This window comes from Vespula vulgaris, chromosome 18 (assembly GCF_905475345.1).
Source record: "Vespula vulgaris chromosome 18, iyVesVulg1.1, whole genome shotgun sequence".
NCBI lineage: Eukaryota > Metazoa > Arthropoda > Insecta > Hymenoptera > Vespidae > Vespula > Vespula vulgaris.
The window spans coordinates 1,513,562-1,527,408 of record NC_066603.1 but is presented as its reverse complement, the minus strand read 5'-3'; the positions used below and the strand labels follow the sequence as shown (position 1 = coordinate 1,527,408).

Here is a 13,847-nt window from a genome sequence, read left to right as displayed (position 1 = left end):
CTTTCCATCGTGTTATAAACAGAAATTAAAAAACAATTGCAATGTTAAAAACGCTATCAGAAAATGTATATTACAATTAAATAAAATATTAAATTCGATCAGGAAAGTGTGTTATATTTTTTTTCTATAAAAGACAGAGGTTTCTCAGATAATTATCCATAAACCAAATTCACAATAATAACATTTATTAGAATGATAATGTAAGAATATATATTTATAATCATTATGATAATAATAATAATATTAATAATTATAATAATAGTAAACTTTACTTTGCAATTTAGATTAATTTTTTATCAATTGTAATAATGATTATTTTTTGCACAAGTCATGTCAAATTATTACCACATAGTAGAAAAAGAAAACAAGTTTAATAAATTTAAAAATTTAAGTTTTATATAAAAAAAAAAAATCTTATCTATGTAATGGTATAAAGAAAAAGTAAAATTCAATAATAAGACACTTAGTTGATCATATTGCAGATATCAGATAACACATAGCCACTGCAATGGAAAAAAAAAAACCGTATACACAACTTATAAAACTTATGGATTATAGCAATAATATATTTTTTTAGTACCTTATGAATATTCTCATATGAATTATCTATAGTATATATTTTATTAAAAAGACAATCAACAGTGTGTCAGGATATTTTTATTATAACAAATTAAAAATATTCTTTAAGCCAAGTGATGATATAAAATAGAAATATTTTATTCTAAATTGTGCAGTGGCAGTTTCATCCCAATTTTGATATCTTGCAATAATCAGATTTTTCTTATTACTCGTACTTGGCAAAACGTTTGCATTTTACAAATTCTAAAACCTCCATTTATAACTTCTCACTATTAGATATTTTTGTAAGTCGAAACATCAATAAATTTTTATTTAAAATAAATAAAAGTCAATGCAATTTGTATGATGGAAATAACTTAATCATTTTTTTCATTGACAATATTGATGCTCTTTCCAATGATCTTAAAAATACTAATATCCTTTTACTGATAATGCAATACATGTAAGTTATCTTAATAATCTATAGAAATTAAATAAATAACCTATAAACTACATATTATGAAAATAAACATGTATTGATGGTAATTATTGTGACCTGACTTCCAATGAAAAATTTGTAAAGACAGTTTTATGATATAGAACATATTTAAGTATTAATAAATAAACAAACAATGCTTGGCAGCATAGGATGTGTAACTCAACTTGGCTTTGGTTTTTGTGAAATACATCCATATCAATACCTAATTACGGTAACATTATAAAATGCAATATATGTAGGATGATTGGTATTGCTCTGTTTTATTTGTGTTGTATTTTATTTTAGAACATATTGATGGATGGCTACCTCATTTGCATTTTACGTTGTTGCCATAGTGCAAATTTTCTATATGCAGTATTCAATAATTGATTTAAATGACTGGTTAAATGTTGACTAACTGCAGAAAATTCTCTTTGAACACGATCCTAAAATATAACATATGAAAAAATATATTGCATTAAAATGAAAAATATATAAATAATGTAAATTGTACATACTTCAAATGGCTTAAGTTTAACCGAATGAAATCTATGCAAGGCTTCATGCATCCTAATTGCTTTCTCTTCAAGTTGTGGTGTTGTAGGTGGGAAACTTCTCCAAAAGTGCCTTAATAGTTGACATATACAAACATATACATTACGTAATTCTGTTTCCAAATCCTTTGGTATTAACTCTGCAATAAATAATCAAACAATTCATATAAATTTATTTTATAGATTTACTTATAAAATAGCCAATATATATATATGTATATATATATTTACGTCCAAGACTTTCTTCTCTAAAGCTTTTCATAAGAGATCCACCAGGTGTCAATTCTCCTAAAGCTGATACAGCTGCAGCTGGACTTACTAATGAAGTAGGAGCTTGTCTTGGTAAACCATTTCCTGAAATCCAAGAAGCTGCTTCTTTTTGTAATTGATTTACTGCCATTAAAAGTTCATCTGAGGGTGCTTCTGTCATTCCATATCCTGGCACAGGCCCATGTAAATACCTATCTACATGTGTTAAACGTAATGGCGCACCATTATTTGTATTTGAGTCACAACTAGCATCGAGGTCATCGTAAATTAATTTCTCTTGTATTCTAAGCTGTAAAAAAATGATATATGAAAATTTAAGGTTTTTTAAAAATGAATATTATAAAGTATATAGAGACAAAAAAAAGAACATTCTTACTTTTTTATTCTTTGGCTGGATATCTGGTTGATCATTGGTGGAAGCTTTGCTTACAGATGGAGTTGATCCATTTAATTGTGGTTGAGAATTTTGTGCAGATTGTTTAGTGGTGCTAGCTTTCAAAACCATAATACTATGCTGATTAAATCTTTTGATCATACTTTGATGAACAATATTCCCTGAAGTTTTGTCGGATTTACTTAAGCCACTTCCATAATTTTCATCTAATGTTTGATCCTCAAAGGAAGTTATATCAACCAGAGGATCATTTATTCCAGATTGAATATCTTTCTTAAGTTCTTGATCATCTATCTTGGCACATTCGGTAAATAGATCCTTGGTCCCTGCATTGATACGATCACGATGAAAATAATGAGACTGAAAGAATTTTGTCCAGAAATCTGCTTCCGTCATTTTATGAGGCACGTTTTCTTGATGTTTTCTTTTGACTGCTGGATAAGTTTTAAATATACATTCTATAACATCTATAGTTAGATTATACTTCAGTCCATTACAACCATCGGTCTGTGGTTTAATATCAGCCTAAACATTAAAAAATAATCGTTTGTAATTGTAAGAAAAGAATGTATTCTTCTATTTCGAATAAACGATAAATAGTATAATAATAAACTGTCTTACTAGAAAAGCACCATTGACACCAATCTCTTGACGTTGGACTTTTTTAGCACGTGTATATTCTGCAGCATGTTGAGTCCAAAATTCTTCAGAAGTAATAACTTGTGGTATTACTAAATCACGATATAATTGTAACAAGACAGGATTTTCTTGTAACATTCTAAAAAATAAAATTACTATATGAAATATTACAGTAAATAATAGCATAATATATATTACTATATTTAAGGTTAATAAATATTACTTTATTTACTGAAATATTAGCAAATAAAAATAAATACAAGTAACTACCTATTTTTTTCTTCTAATTCTTTGTTTACTTTTCTTTTAAATTTTGGTAATAGTTGCTGAAGTAATTCTTTGACATCATCTCGATCCTTAATTTGTGCTTCTTGTCCATTACGATTTACAAAATGAAATGTAGAAGAGGATCCATCATGTAAAACCACTTGTAGCTGTATTTTTGATTTCCCTTCAGGTGATATCTTTTGTACTAAAAACATAAATCATTAAAAATTATATTTTATATTTATTATTTATCTTTTAAATGAATAATTTATTGAAAGAAATATGTGTTAATCATATATATATATGTGTATGTATACATAAATAAATAAATAAATATATATATATATATATATATTACATGATAAAATATAATATCAAAGTTTTGAAAAGCATACATTTAGTAAGTATACAAAATATTTTCCATATTGAAAGAATGTTCATGTTCTAAAAATTTTGACATTGATTTGAACAAACAATATATAATTTAATTATTAATATAATAATGATAAATTCATTAGAGATACAGCACCTTGATTTTTACTATTCATTTATTAAACATTAATTTATTAATTACAAAAATGTTTAAATTCTTACATTTAATGTCAGCATATTTGTGACTGACAGATACAGTATCCCTATTATCGAGCATCCAAGCTATTCGTTCATTCATAACATATAAAGTACCATCTCCTTTCTTATAGCGTACTTGTCCCACTTGCATTAAAACATCTTCTGATGATGTAGTCATGGTGGATGCGATATATCGTATAATTCTTCTAAGATCAATAGATAGTATTCTGTAAAAAATAAATAATTACACCATAGTAATAGTTTACTATTATACATCGAAAATAAATTAAATTGTTTAGAGTCTACATAGAAAATATTTGTTTGATTGTACACATAATGTTATGATACATATATATTATGTTTTTATTAAAATATTATGATGCAACAATACTAAACTAAAATTATGTTTTTATTAGGTTTATTTCGACCAAAATAAAAATGAAAAAATAAAATGTATAAGTTACATTAAATTAAGACAAAGTTGTGAAGATCAGAAATTATAAAAAAGTGTATTCAGGATTAAATAGTTAAAGAATTATAGTAAATAATTTAACGTATACAACAAAGGAAATAAGTCTAATGTGTGCGTGTGTAGTAGGGAATACGTTGTTCTATATAGCGACACCGATTTGTTTGTCATCATGTCCTTGAGTACGACATTGCAAGGAGAGAAGATTTGAAGAAAAATTTATTAAAATGAAATGGTGAAAAACATCAACCGGACTCACGAATCGTAATAAGCTCCGATATGAATAAACATGTATGAGAAAATGTTGACTATGTCTCTCACAAGGCAATACCAAAAGGATGCGGCCGTGGTACGCACTTAGAACTTGTAATTTACTTTTATCGGTAGATAACTTGTATTTTACACAATTCAAATGATTAAATAAACTTTTCTAATTCACGTGAACCAAAAATACGATGGAGAAAGGGACATTTACCGGTAGTAAAGTGCGAAAGAGCGTGGCACGATATACAGTCCTGACGGGCGGCACGGCCATGTGCAGAAACACACATCGGTGGACGCATCGCGAAGCGAAGACGGCTACGGACGGACCGTCGGTACAAATAACACCATCGACCAGCTGAAGCCGGTATACTACGTTGATCAACATTCCAACCGAGCTATTGTTTCCACTTCCATACTTTTATATTATTTGCTATTGTACTTTTATCGAGTATTTCTTATCGAAAATATTTCATATCTTTAAATGCTCGTGTTTCACGCTAAATGTTTATCTAATTATTTCTGGCAATAAGAATTAGTGTGTTCACAGTTATGAACTTGACTAAAACAGCGTTAATGTCACGTATGTAATCACTTTTGAGCATGCGCATTTTAACGATACATGTTCTTCGCGCCAAATTCAAACGAATCGGTATTCAGATTATTAAATTTGATCTAAAAACTTAGTATTATTATTATTAGGCCACGTTTCTTTCTATATTTTTATTCCTTATAATCTTATGCTGTATAATTGTGTGATTGTGTTGATCCACTTTTTTTAAATTGATATCAATTACATTTTATTTTTAAGCATAAAAAGAGTATATCAATTTAGAAAAAAGAAATGTCATGCTGTCTTTAATTAAATTTTCAATCTTTACATTTACTTTTTTCTATTATGCAAATAACGTCAGTGATATTATTAATATGCGATATGAAATTCTCGGTTACTAATTCGTATTTGAACTTTGATAGTTCTTATTTTACTCGTTGCCATAATAATATATTTCCATAACCTAATTCTGCTCTTTATTACATGCTATAATATATCTAATAAAAACAAATCAATTTTTAATTTTAAAAAATGGAAGGTATGCTATTAAAATGTTATTTATCTTATTAATCATATAGCACTATTAATATTTGAATTAATTATTAATATTATTCTCCTTCAAAGATTTTCAGTATGTAATTAAAAAACAAGAACGCCAAAAAATATGTTTTGGTTCTGGATGTCCACATGATATGTCTAAAAGAGACATGACTTCTTTTATGAGATATTATACAAAAGATAATTATGAAAACATTAGTCCTAATAAATATAATGTTCTGGATTCATTTCTTGCTGCCAAAAATAAAGCATGTTCATAGTTTAATATACTATTAACTTTCTTAATTTATTTGGAGAAATAATATATATTTTCATTTAATTATAGCCATGTTCACATAGTATTAGTAAGAAAGGATATGGCGGCATTACTAGGACAATGCATAAAATTGAACGTAGTGAAGATTTTCCATCTCCTGCAAATTATAATATTGTTAGTAGTTTCAAGTCTATTAAAGAATCAAGATTTCCTTTTGCATCTTCTACTAAAAGAACTACTTTTATTGCTAATGTGAATCCTGGGTAATCTAATTAATTAGAATTAATTAGAATTAATTAATTTAAAATGAATAAGCAAATCATATACATTACATTTTACATTGTTACAGACCAGGAACATATACACCAATAGAGAAAAAAGAAATTGCATTTGAACATAGTTTTGGTGGTAGAGTTAAGATGAGACTTGGAGTTCAATTTAAATGTTGTAGTAATAATACAGATGTGTGTAAAATTTGTGGACAAAAACCTGAAGGAGATTATTGGCATTGCAACAATAAAATTTTCTTGTGTAGACCATGCATGACTGATGCATTTCAAACACAATCAAAGTATAAAAGAGAAGAACTAAAGCATTTTTCTGTAAGTATTTTACTTATTCTGATATAGATTATTTCATATTATAAGCATCTTTATTTTAGAGAGTACGTGATTGTTCAGACATTCATCAGCATGAGAAAACTGATGCTAACATTTGGTTAATACATCCTAAACTCTTAAAACAAAGACTAGTTAAGGAAACATATCTTACTTCTTATTTAAAAAATTAAATTCAATATTTTATCAAATGCTGCATTTTTGTACTTGTATGCCTTTCTCAATAGACAAAGCATTGTAAGTAGACTTATTTTATTTCACTTTTAAATAAACTTTATATAATGTAATCTATAATCTATGATCTTTAATCTAATTTATAGTTTATAATGTATAATAAATTTCATATAATATAATCATCAATTTATACATTATGCAATCTTATTTACACAAAGATGATATAAAAATATTGATATATAATTATAATACTTATAATAAATACTTCAAATAATATAATAGATATATTTCCAATGATAGAATATGGATAGTATTTAACATTTTTGTCTGATATTATAATTACGTATACACGGTAATCAGTCAATAGAGAAAGGACGTTCTTGACAATTTTTAAATGTCATCTTATACCTACTCTTACATGTTCATATTTGGCAAGTATTCGAGATTAATAATAATGTAATTGTATTATTATAATAGTGCGTATTCACACCTGTACTTTTTTGTTACAAAGAAAGTATTACAAAGTAGTAAATTGCAAATGCAGTATTTTTTGAGAAATTTAAAATTCGTGATCAATACTAATGAATCATTTCATGTTCTTGTACATCTATACAATTTTAACTGCTTGATGATAAATCTGATGTATCAGTTGTTTGCTTTTTTGGTAATATTTTCGAACTGTCTTCCATAGGATTTCCACCATCTGGCGCTTGTCTTGATGCAGCAGAAACAGATATATCAGATGAATTATAATAACTATTTTCATCTATTTCCGCTTCACTTTGTCTTATTGATGATTTGCTGAGAGAGATAGTAGTTGTTGATTCTGTACTATTGCTTGCCATCAAATCATTATTACTAGGATTATGAATAACAGTTACATGAATATTACCGTCAACATTTTCTGAAATACCAGAGGGTGTAAGTCTAAAGATCTCTGTATTTCCAGCAGATTCTGGAATTTTATCTTTATCTTTTTCATTGATATTTTTATTTGGAGATAAAACTATTGTTTCTACTTTATCTTGCATATCATTGAATCCATTATTTATGGCAGTGCCAAAACTTTTAGAATACCGAGTATCTAATTGTTCTATCGCTTGTGTCTCTGGTGATACACTGTTTGATTCTTGAAGATCTGGCACTAAATGTTGATATAAAAGTGGATTGAAAATGTTATCTAAATCCATATGGCGAACATTAGAAGTAATGAGCAGATTTGTCAACTCGTCGTCATTTTTTAATGTATCATTATTTTCTTCTGCAACTAACTCTTCTCGTATAACCGTTGATATTTTATTGCGGGATGTAAGTAAAGTTTTGTTAAGAGTTGCAATTGCATTTGTTGGAGCAACAGTATTATTAGTCATCCAATTCGATAAAGTTTCAGTACTTTGATCCCTGTTTTCTATTTGTACAGATGTAGATTTCTTAATAAGTTCATGTTTATTCTTTTTGTTATTATTTTGTGCATTATCTTTATGAACAGTTGTTAATAAATCAATTACATTTTTTCTCATTGATGAACCAGGTGCTATGTAAGGTTTCACTGGATGTTCTAAAGAAAGTTTATCAAGTAAATGATTTATGTGTACTTTTGTTCCTCTTAATGGATAAGCCTCATTGTCGTATGATGCATTATCATTTTGTATATGACATTCTTGTTGATAATGATTACTCAATAAATTGGACTGTGAAGCAGAATTCAAAGTAGGTCTGATATTGGATACATTTACATTTGTTACTAAATTATCATTCATGCGTTCGGTTAATTGTTTATATTCATTATTTATATGCATGTGTATATTATGATTACTTGGTGCATTTTGCCATGTATCATGTGTACCTGATATATGAGCCATAGGAAGTATAGAATCTGTATTTTTATTATCAATATTTTCATTGTCACTATGTATTTCGTTCAAGTCAAAGTCATTTTCAAAATAATCTTCAAAAGCAGTGTTTGTTACATCATGTAAACGCGATTGCAGACGTTTCGTAATTTCGTCCAACTCTGCCAATTTTTGCCTATGAAAAATAATAAATTTAAGTATTATTTATATCTAAATATTTTTATTGTTATTTATACTTTTTGATTTTATATATACACAGTATTTCCTTCAACTCTCAATGTTGAATTATTTCGTGAAGGACTGAACACTTAACAGAAAAATCTTTTTACCAATGTCGTTTGGTATGAAGGTAAAGGAAACACCCTGTATACACATATACACACATTGTTTGTAACTTACTTTAAAGATGAAGAAAGAAAAGACATGGACATATCTTCAAAACTTTGAGTAATATCTATTGTGGGATGACCTATGTGACTATCACATTCAGTAAAACTACCCATTGTATTATATGTAGTTGTTAGTGGAGGTTGTTGGATATTACTCGATTCTATGTTACTTAAAAATACATTATGACTGCATAATGAAGATTCGTTTGATCGTGATGAAGCACATAATGGTATTTGTGTAGTACTCGTTGATGTAGATGATTTTACAAAACCTGACATATTATCCAAAGGAGTTATTCCTACCTAAAATTTTATTATATAATAAATATAAGAGAAACTTCGAGATCTTTATGTATACACATGTATATGCAAATATAAAATGAAAAAATATGTACCTTGATTTGACCATTACATTTTCCTGTAAAATCCATGATATGAAACCATCCTGACACAGATGGAAAACCAGTAGTTAATACAGACACATCAATAGCAGAAAATCCAATTACTATATCTCTTTCCATGTCAATATCTGTACTTATATCTGGATTAAATAAACGCCAAACTTTTAAAATCAGTCGTTTTTCATCCTGAAAGAAATAATGGAATAAATTTTAATATACTTTATTGTTCAAGCTAAGTATAACATACATACATGTGTTAGTAATTCTGTTGATAGTTTTGTATCACATTTCCATTCCCATCTTGGATTACAACTATGTGGATAAACATTTGTTATCATATACGATTGTAATTGATTCGTAGAATCAGTCTGAGTAGTTTGAAAAGTCACGTAAGTAGTTGGTTCTATACTCTCATTAAGTTTCTCTACTTTTGGTAAATGTAATGCACATTCAATTTCAATAAGTGCTCTAAAAAAGCTTTCATCACTGTTTAAAATGATGGTTTTGCTTTCTAAATTTTGTACATGGGTTGGTGGATAGTAATAAGTGTTATTGTAAGTACCACTTGGTCCTTGTTTTATTGGTTCATCGAATTCGGCTCCGACACCGACACTTCTGTACATTTCAGTAGGTAAATAAAGATTGTTCCCAGGACTGTCACTATTACTATCATCTGATATACTGTTACAACGTAAAGAGTTTATGCATGACTGCTCTTCAATATCTGTCTGTTTTTTTCTATCCATTTCTTGTTCAGTTTGAGCTGCTTGATTCATAGTTTTCGTAACATTTAATGCATGTGCTAATCGGTCTACTAACGTATGTAAAACTAATCGCTCTGAATTTAAAACACCATCCTGAGGTAAGTTACTAGATGCAGACTTTGATTCTTTAAGAATTGAAATATCTGTTTGACTTTCTTGAGTTTTAAAATTAATTGTGTTAGAATTATTTCCAACATCATCTATACGATGCATATAATTATCTTTATACTGAGATATTTCACTATTTAATTGCATATTAAGATCAGCAGTTCTCATTATTTCACTTGTGTTATCTGTTTGTTTTCTGTGATCATTATAATTATATGAATAATCACGTATTGCTTGCGGTACTACAGTTTGACATCTAAGACCTCGTGACATTTCTAAAAGTGCTATTTGTTCAGCAGTTCCAAGAGCAACTAATGCAAGTAGTTGTCCACATGATTGACTAGTAACTGGATTATTGATTGATACCCATTCATCTACACTTATTATAGGATACTGGAAAGATAATTATATAATTTCAATTTTTTTGTTTTCCTGATAATATCAATTTGAAAATGAAAATTTGACATATAATACATAATACATACTTTAGATGATAATAAATGTGGTAATACAATTGGATCCCTATAAGCAATGTATAATTGATGTACAGGTAATTTTGCGATTCCCAATAGATTATTCATTCCTACAGAATTTTTATAGTATACTTCCACAATTATATAATTATCTTTAATTCGTTCTAGTAATGCATTGCCATAAATTAAAGGTACTAACTGCAAAAAAAAAAAAGAAATATATAAATGATGTAATAAAAAAAAAAAAAAAATGAACATGAAAAGAATTTTGTATAAAATATATGTAAGAACATACTTGGCAAAAATGATAATACGGGTTTCGTGTGTTACTGCATAATTGACTTGTACCTTTGTCTTGCAACCAAAATGCTCTACATATTAAGAATGTATTTAATTCCAATAAATCTTTACCTTCTGCTATGTATATTAGTCCATGAAGTAAAATCTGCAAATTTTAATATGTAACTATACATAGAACAACTTGAAAATGAAAAATTTACGAAAATTTTTTACATTATTATGATTCTTATTATCTGGCTCTGCTATATCCACTTTTCTATCATCAATATTTTGGTTTGTATGTTCTGATGCATCTTTTCTAGTAATCATATTATTGGTATTATCCATGTGTAAACATTCTATTCTTTTTGTTGAAGAAGATGAAACACTATTACTTGTTTTGGACTGTGTTCCTGTTGCAGTTTTGCATCTATCAATATTTGTATTTAATAAAGATCTCACATTTAATACAGGAATATTTTCCTTTCCAGACATTACAGCTTCTGTGTAAAAATATCAAAATATAGCAAAATATATATTTCAATATCACATTTATTTTTCTTCAAATTTACCAATGTATTGTTTTCCAAAGTGGACTGAATCACATCCTAATTCTGTAGTAACTTTTAACTCTCCTATTTTAATACCTTTGTTAATCACAGCTAATCTCTGTGACAAACTCAAATTTTCTGTTTTTACAATGTCACTAATATACATCATACCCGAACCTAATTCAGTTGGTGATTTCTGATTAAGATGTCGTGACAGAATTTTGAAACATAATGGAAAATCTTGATGTATATTAAATTTAGGTATGTTATATATCCTTTCATGATCAAAATGAATTACTATAAAAAAGATATATTGATATTATATTAACAATTAGTATAAGTTATTGGTGAATGAATACTATAATAGTATTATTACCTTGTCCTGATTTACGTTTAGAAGATATTCTTACTGATTTATCATCTCTTATTAGTTTATGATTCACTTGTGTAGTGGGTTTAAAAGTAGTATTATATTGTACAAAATATGTTATAGATAATAGTGTATTATCATTGCCTATAAAATATTTAATCTATACTTTAATTTTGAATATAATTTTTGATAACATACAGTATTGAGTTCACTTACGAGATACACAGGATGATTTTACACGACGGTAACCTGCAGGATTTAATATGAATGAGTCAATAAAAATTCGTATACTATCTATATGATCCAATGGAGACATTTCTAAAAGGTGATAATAAAATAATTATTTTTTTATATAACACGATAATCTATTAATAATATTTAACAAAAATATATATTCAATACATACCATTTTGTTTATCCTGAGATAAACACTTGGTTAATGATTCTATTATCATTGAATTAGATGTATTTAGAGATGTTTTGTTATCAGTAATTGGTGCATTATTAGATTGGGAAGAAGTAATAGCTTCTGATGCTAAATCAATTAAACTAGGTGTTGGTGATGTTGATCTTAAAGTATTTAATGCTTTACGTTCATCGGAAACACTCATTTCTTTGCCTAAAAAATATTCATATAATTTTGCTTCTTTTTCAACAGGAACATCATTAAGAAAACTATTACTCAGACCAGTGTCGCTTAATGCCAGAGGATCTTCATTGTAAGTTTCTTTTAATATAGCTCCTCTAAGTTTTTGTGCTCTAGCAACAACTTGGGCAACGAGTTTATCAGTTACTGCCGCATTACAATTGTGCAAAGGTTCTTGGAACTTGGCCCTTTTAGTTTTTAAAATAGATCTATAAATATCTTTTGAATCTATCTCAACAGGTGCATTCAATCCATCTTCGTTAGTATTACCAAATCTTTCGCTTAATGAAATATCATGAATTCTTAATTCTTTACATTGTGAATTTGCATCAGGATCAGAAAGCAAGATCTTGTTCTTAGTTTGTTTTTTTTGAAGTTTATGTGCTTTCAAATGCATAGTTGTAGCTTTTGATGCATTTAAATTAAATTTTATTCCAACATGCACTTCTCCTATTTGACTTCTATTTTTATCTAATATTGAAAAATATTTAAAAAAAGGTTTCTGTTCAAAAATATCTAGTAATTCATTGACTTCAGATGTTCCTATGATTTGATTTACCTCTTCATCAATTATAACTAATTCTATAGTTTCACAATTTTTAATATATTCCTTAAATAGATTGCTATTCGTTCTGATACTATATATTTGAGCTGTATCTTGACTAGGCCTTATTGTATTTGTTCTAATGTCAATAGGTCTAAAAAAATAGAAGATTAATAATATAATAATTTGATGAGTTTGATATTTTCTTGAAAAATTTATCATTGCAAAATAAACAGCAATCTCTTATCCTATGTATTATAATTAATAATTTACCTGAATTTAGCATTATCCTGTTCACCCCACCAAGAAGCCAACACTGTGATATTTTCAGGATTATTTTTATACCAAATAACTTCGTCTATAATCAGCCATAAGTAACCGTGAATTTTGCCTTCGACCATAGGTGGTAATGACCTACACGGTTTCACCTTCGAATCCATTTGAATTTTACTATATAATGCATAACTAACTCACTTAAGCCTGAGAAGATTAGGTTAATTTTAACGACTTCATCAAATATTACAAAACGTTGTGATACAATGAAACGGTTAAAAAATATTAATTAAAGCTCAGCTGTGCGTTAAATTTTATTATTCAGTTATAACTGTTTCACATTCTCTCGAATCACTAATTCTTTATAAATTTTTATGCAATATTCAATCGTCGTCGTAGATGCATTTAAATGTGAGACTACTCGACACAATGCATATTCTATAAGAATACGAAAGAATATCAATATTATTCTTGCATTATAAACATCGCATAAATTCAGGAAGAAAATAGAGAATTACTGAAAAGTATAATGGCGATATTTAGGCGAGTTTCGTTCGTCTCCACATTATTTTTTGCGA

At 27.6% G+C, this 13,847-nt stretch overlaps 3 protein-coding genes across 7 annotated transcripts; 1 reads left to right on the top strand and 2 right to left on the bottom strand.

Moving 5' to 3' along the window:
• Positions 1 to 168: 168 nt before the first annotated feature.
• Positions 169 to 4,795, bottom strand: LOC127070526 (general transcription factor IIH subunit 1). Of its 2 annotated transcripts, none has more exons than XM_051008633.1 (8): positions 4,675 to 4,795; positions 3,755 to 3,957; positions 3,164 to 3,365; positions 2,876 to 3,032; positions 2,237 to 2,779; positions 1,822 to 2,149; positions 1,555 to 1,730; positions 169 to 1,482 (listed from the first exon to the last, which is right to left on the bottom strand). In XM_051008633.1, exons 2-8 carry the CDS (start codon positions 3,906 to 3,908, stop codon positions 1,360 to 1,362), a joined length of 1,683 nt encoding a protein of 560 aa, XP_050864590.1. In that variant the 5' UTR covers positions 3,909 to 3,957; positions 4,675 to 4,795; the 3' UTR covers positions 169 to 1,359. The 2 variants fall into 2 exon arrangements, with proteins under 2 accessions (XP_050864590.1, XP_050864588.1); XM_051008631.1 differs by lacking the exon at positions 4,675 to 4,795 and adding an exon at positions 4,459 to 4,668.
• A 522-nt stretch (positions 4,796 to 5,317) lies between these two features.
• Positions 5,318 to 6,685, top strand: LOC127070577 (uncharacterized). Its single transcript, XM_051008705.1, has 5 exons — positions 5,318 to 5,551; positions 5,638 to 5,819; positions 5,897 to 6,090; positions 6,177 to 6,429; positions 6,489 to 6,685. Exons 1-5 carry the CDS (start codon positions 5,545 to 5,547, stop codon positions 6,615 to 6,617), a joined length of 765 nt encoding a protein of 254 aa, XP_050864662.1. The 5' UTR covers positions 5,318 to 5,544; the 3' UTR covers positions 6,618 to 6,685.
• On the bottom strand, positions 6,684 to 13,847 carry LOC127070576 (C2 domain-containing protein 3-like). Of its 4 annotated transcripts, none has more exons than XM_051008703.1 (13): positions 13,270 to 13,847; positions 12,495 to 13,150; positions 12,213 to 12,425; positions 12,023 to 12,124; positions 11,813 to 11,950; positions 11,458 to 11,733; positions 11,120 to 11,388; positions 10,902 to 11,051; positions 10,619 to 10,804; positions 9,513 to 10,526; positions 9,256 to 9,447; positions 8,871 to 9,163; positions 6,684 to 8,646 (listed from the first exon to the last, which is right to left on the bottom strand). In XM_051008703.1, the coding sequence occupies exons 1-13, from the start codon at positions 13,434 to 13,436 to the stop codon at positions 7,236 to 7,238; spliced, it is 5,067 nt and encodes a 1,688-aa protein (XP_050864660.1). In that variant the 5' UTR covers positions 13,437 to 13,847; the 3' UTR covers positions 6,684 to 7,235. The 4 variants fall into 4 exon arrangements, with proteins under 4 accessions (XP_050864660.1, XP_050864659.1, XP_050864657.1 ...); XM_051008702.1 differs by having other exon boundaries at positions 12,213 to 13,150; positions 13,270 to 13,707; positions 13,788 to 13,838; XM_051008700.1 differs by having other exon boundaries at positions 12,213 to 13,150.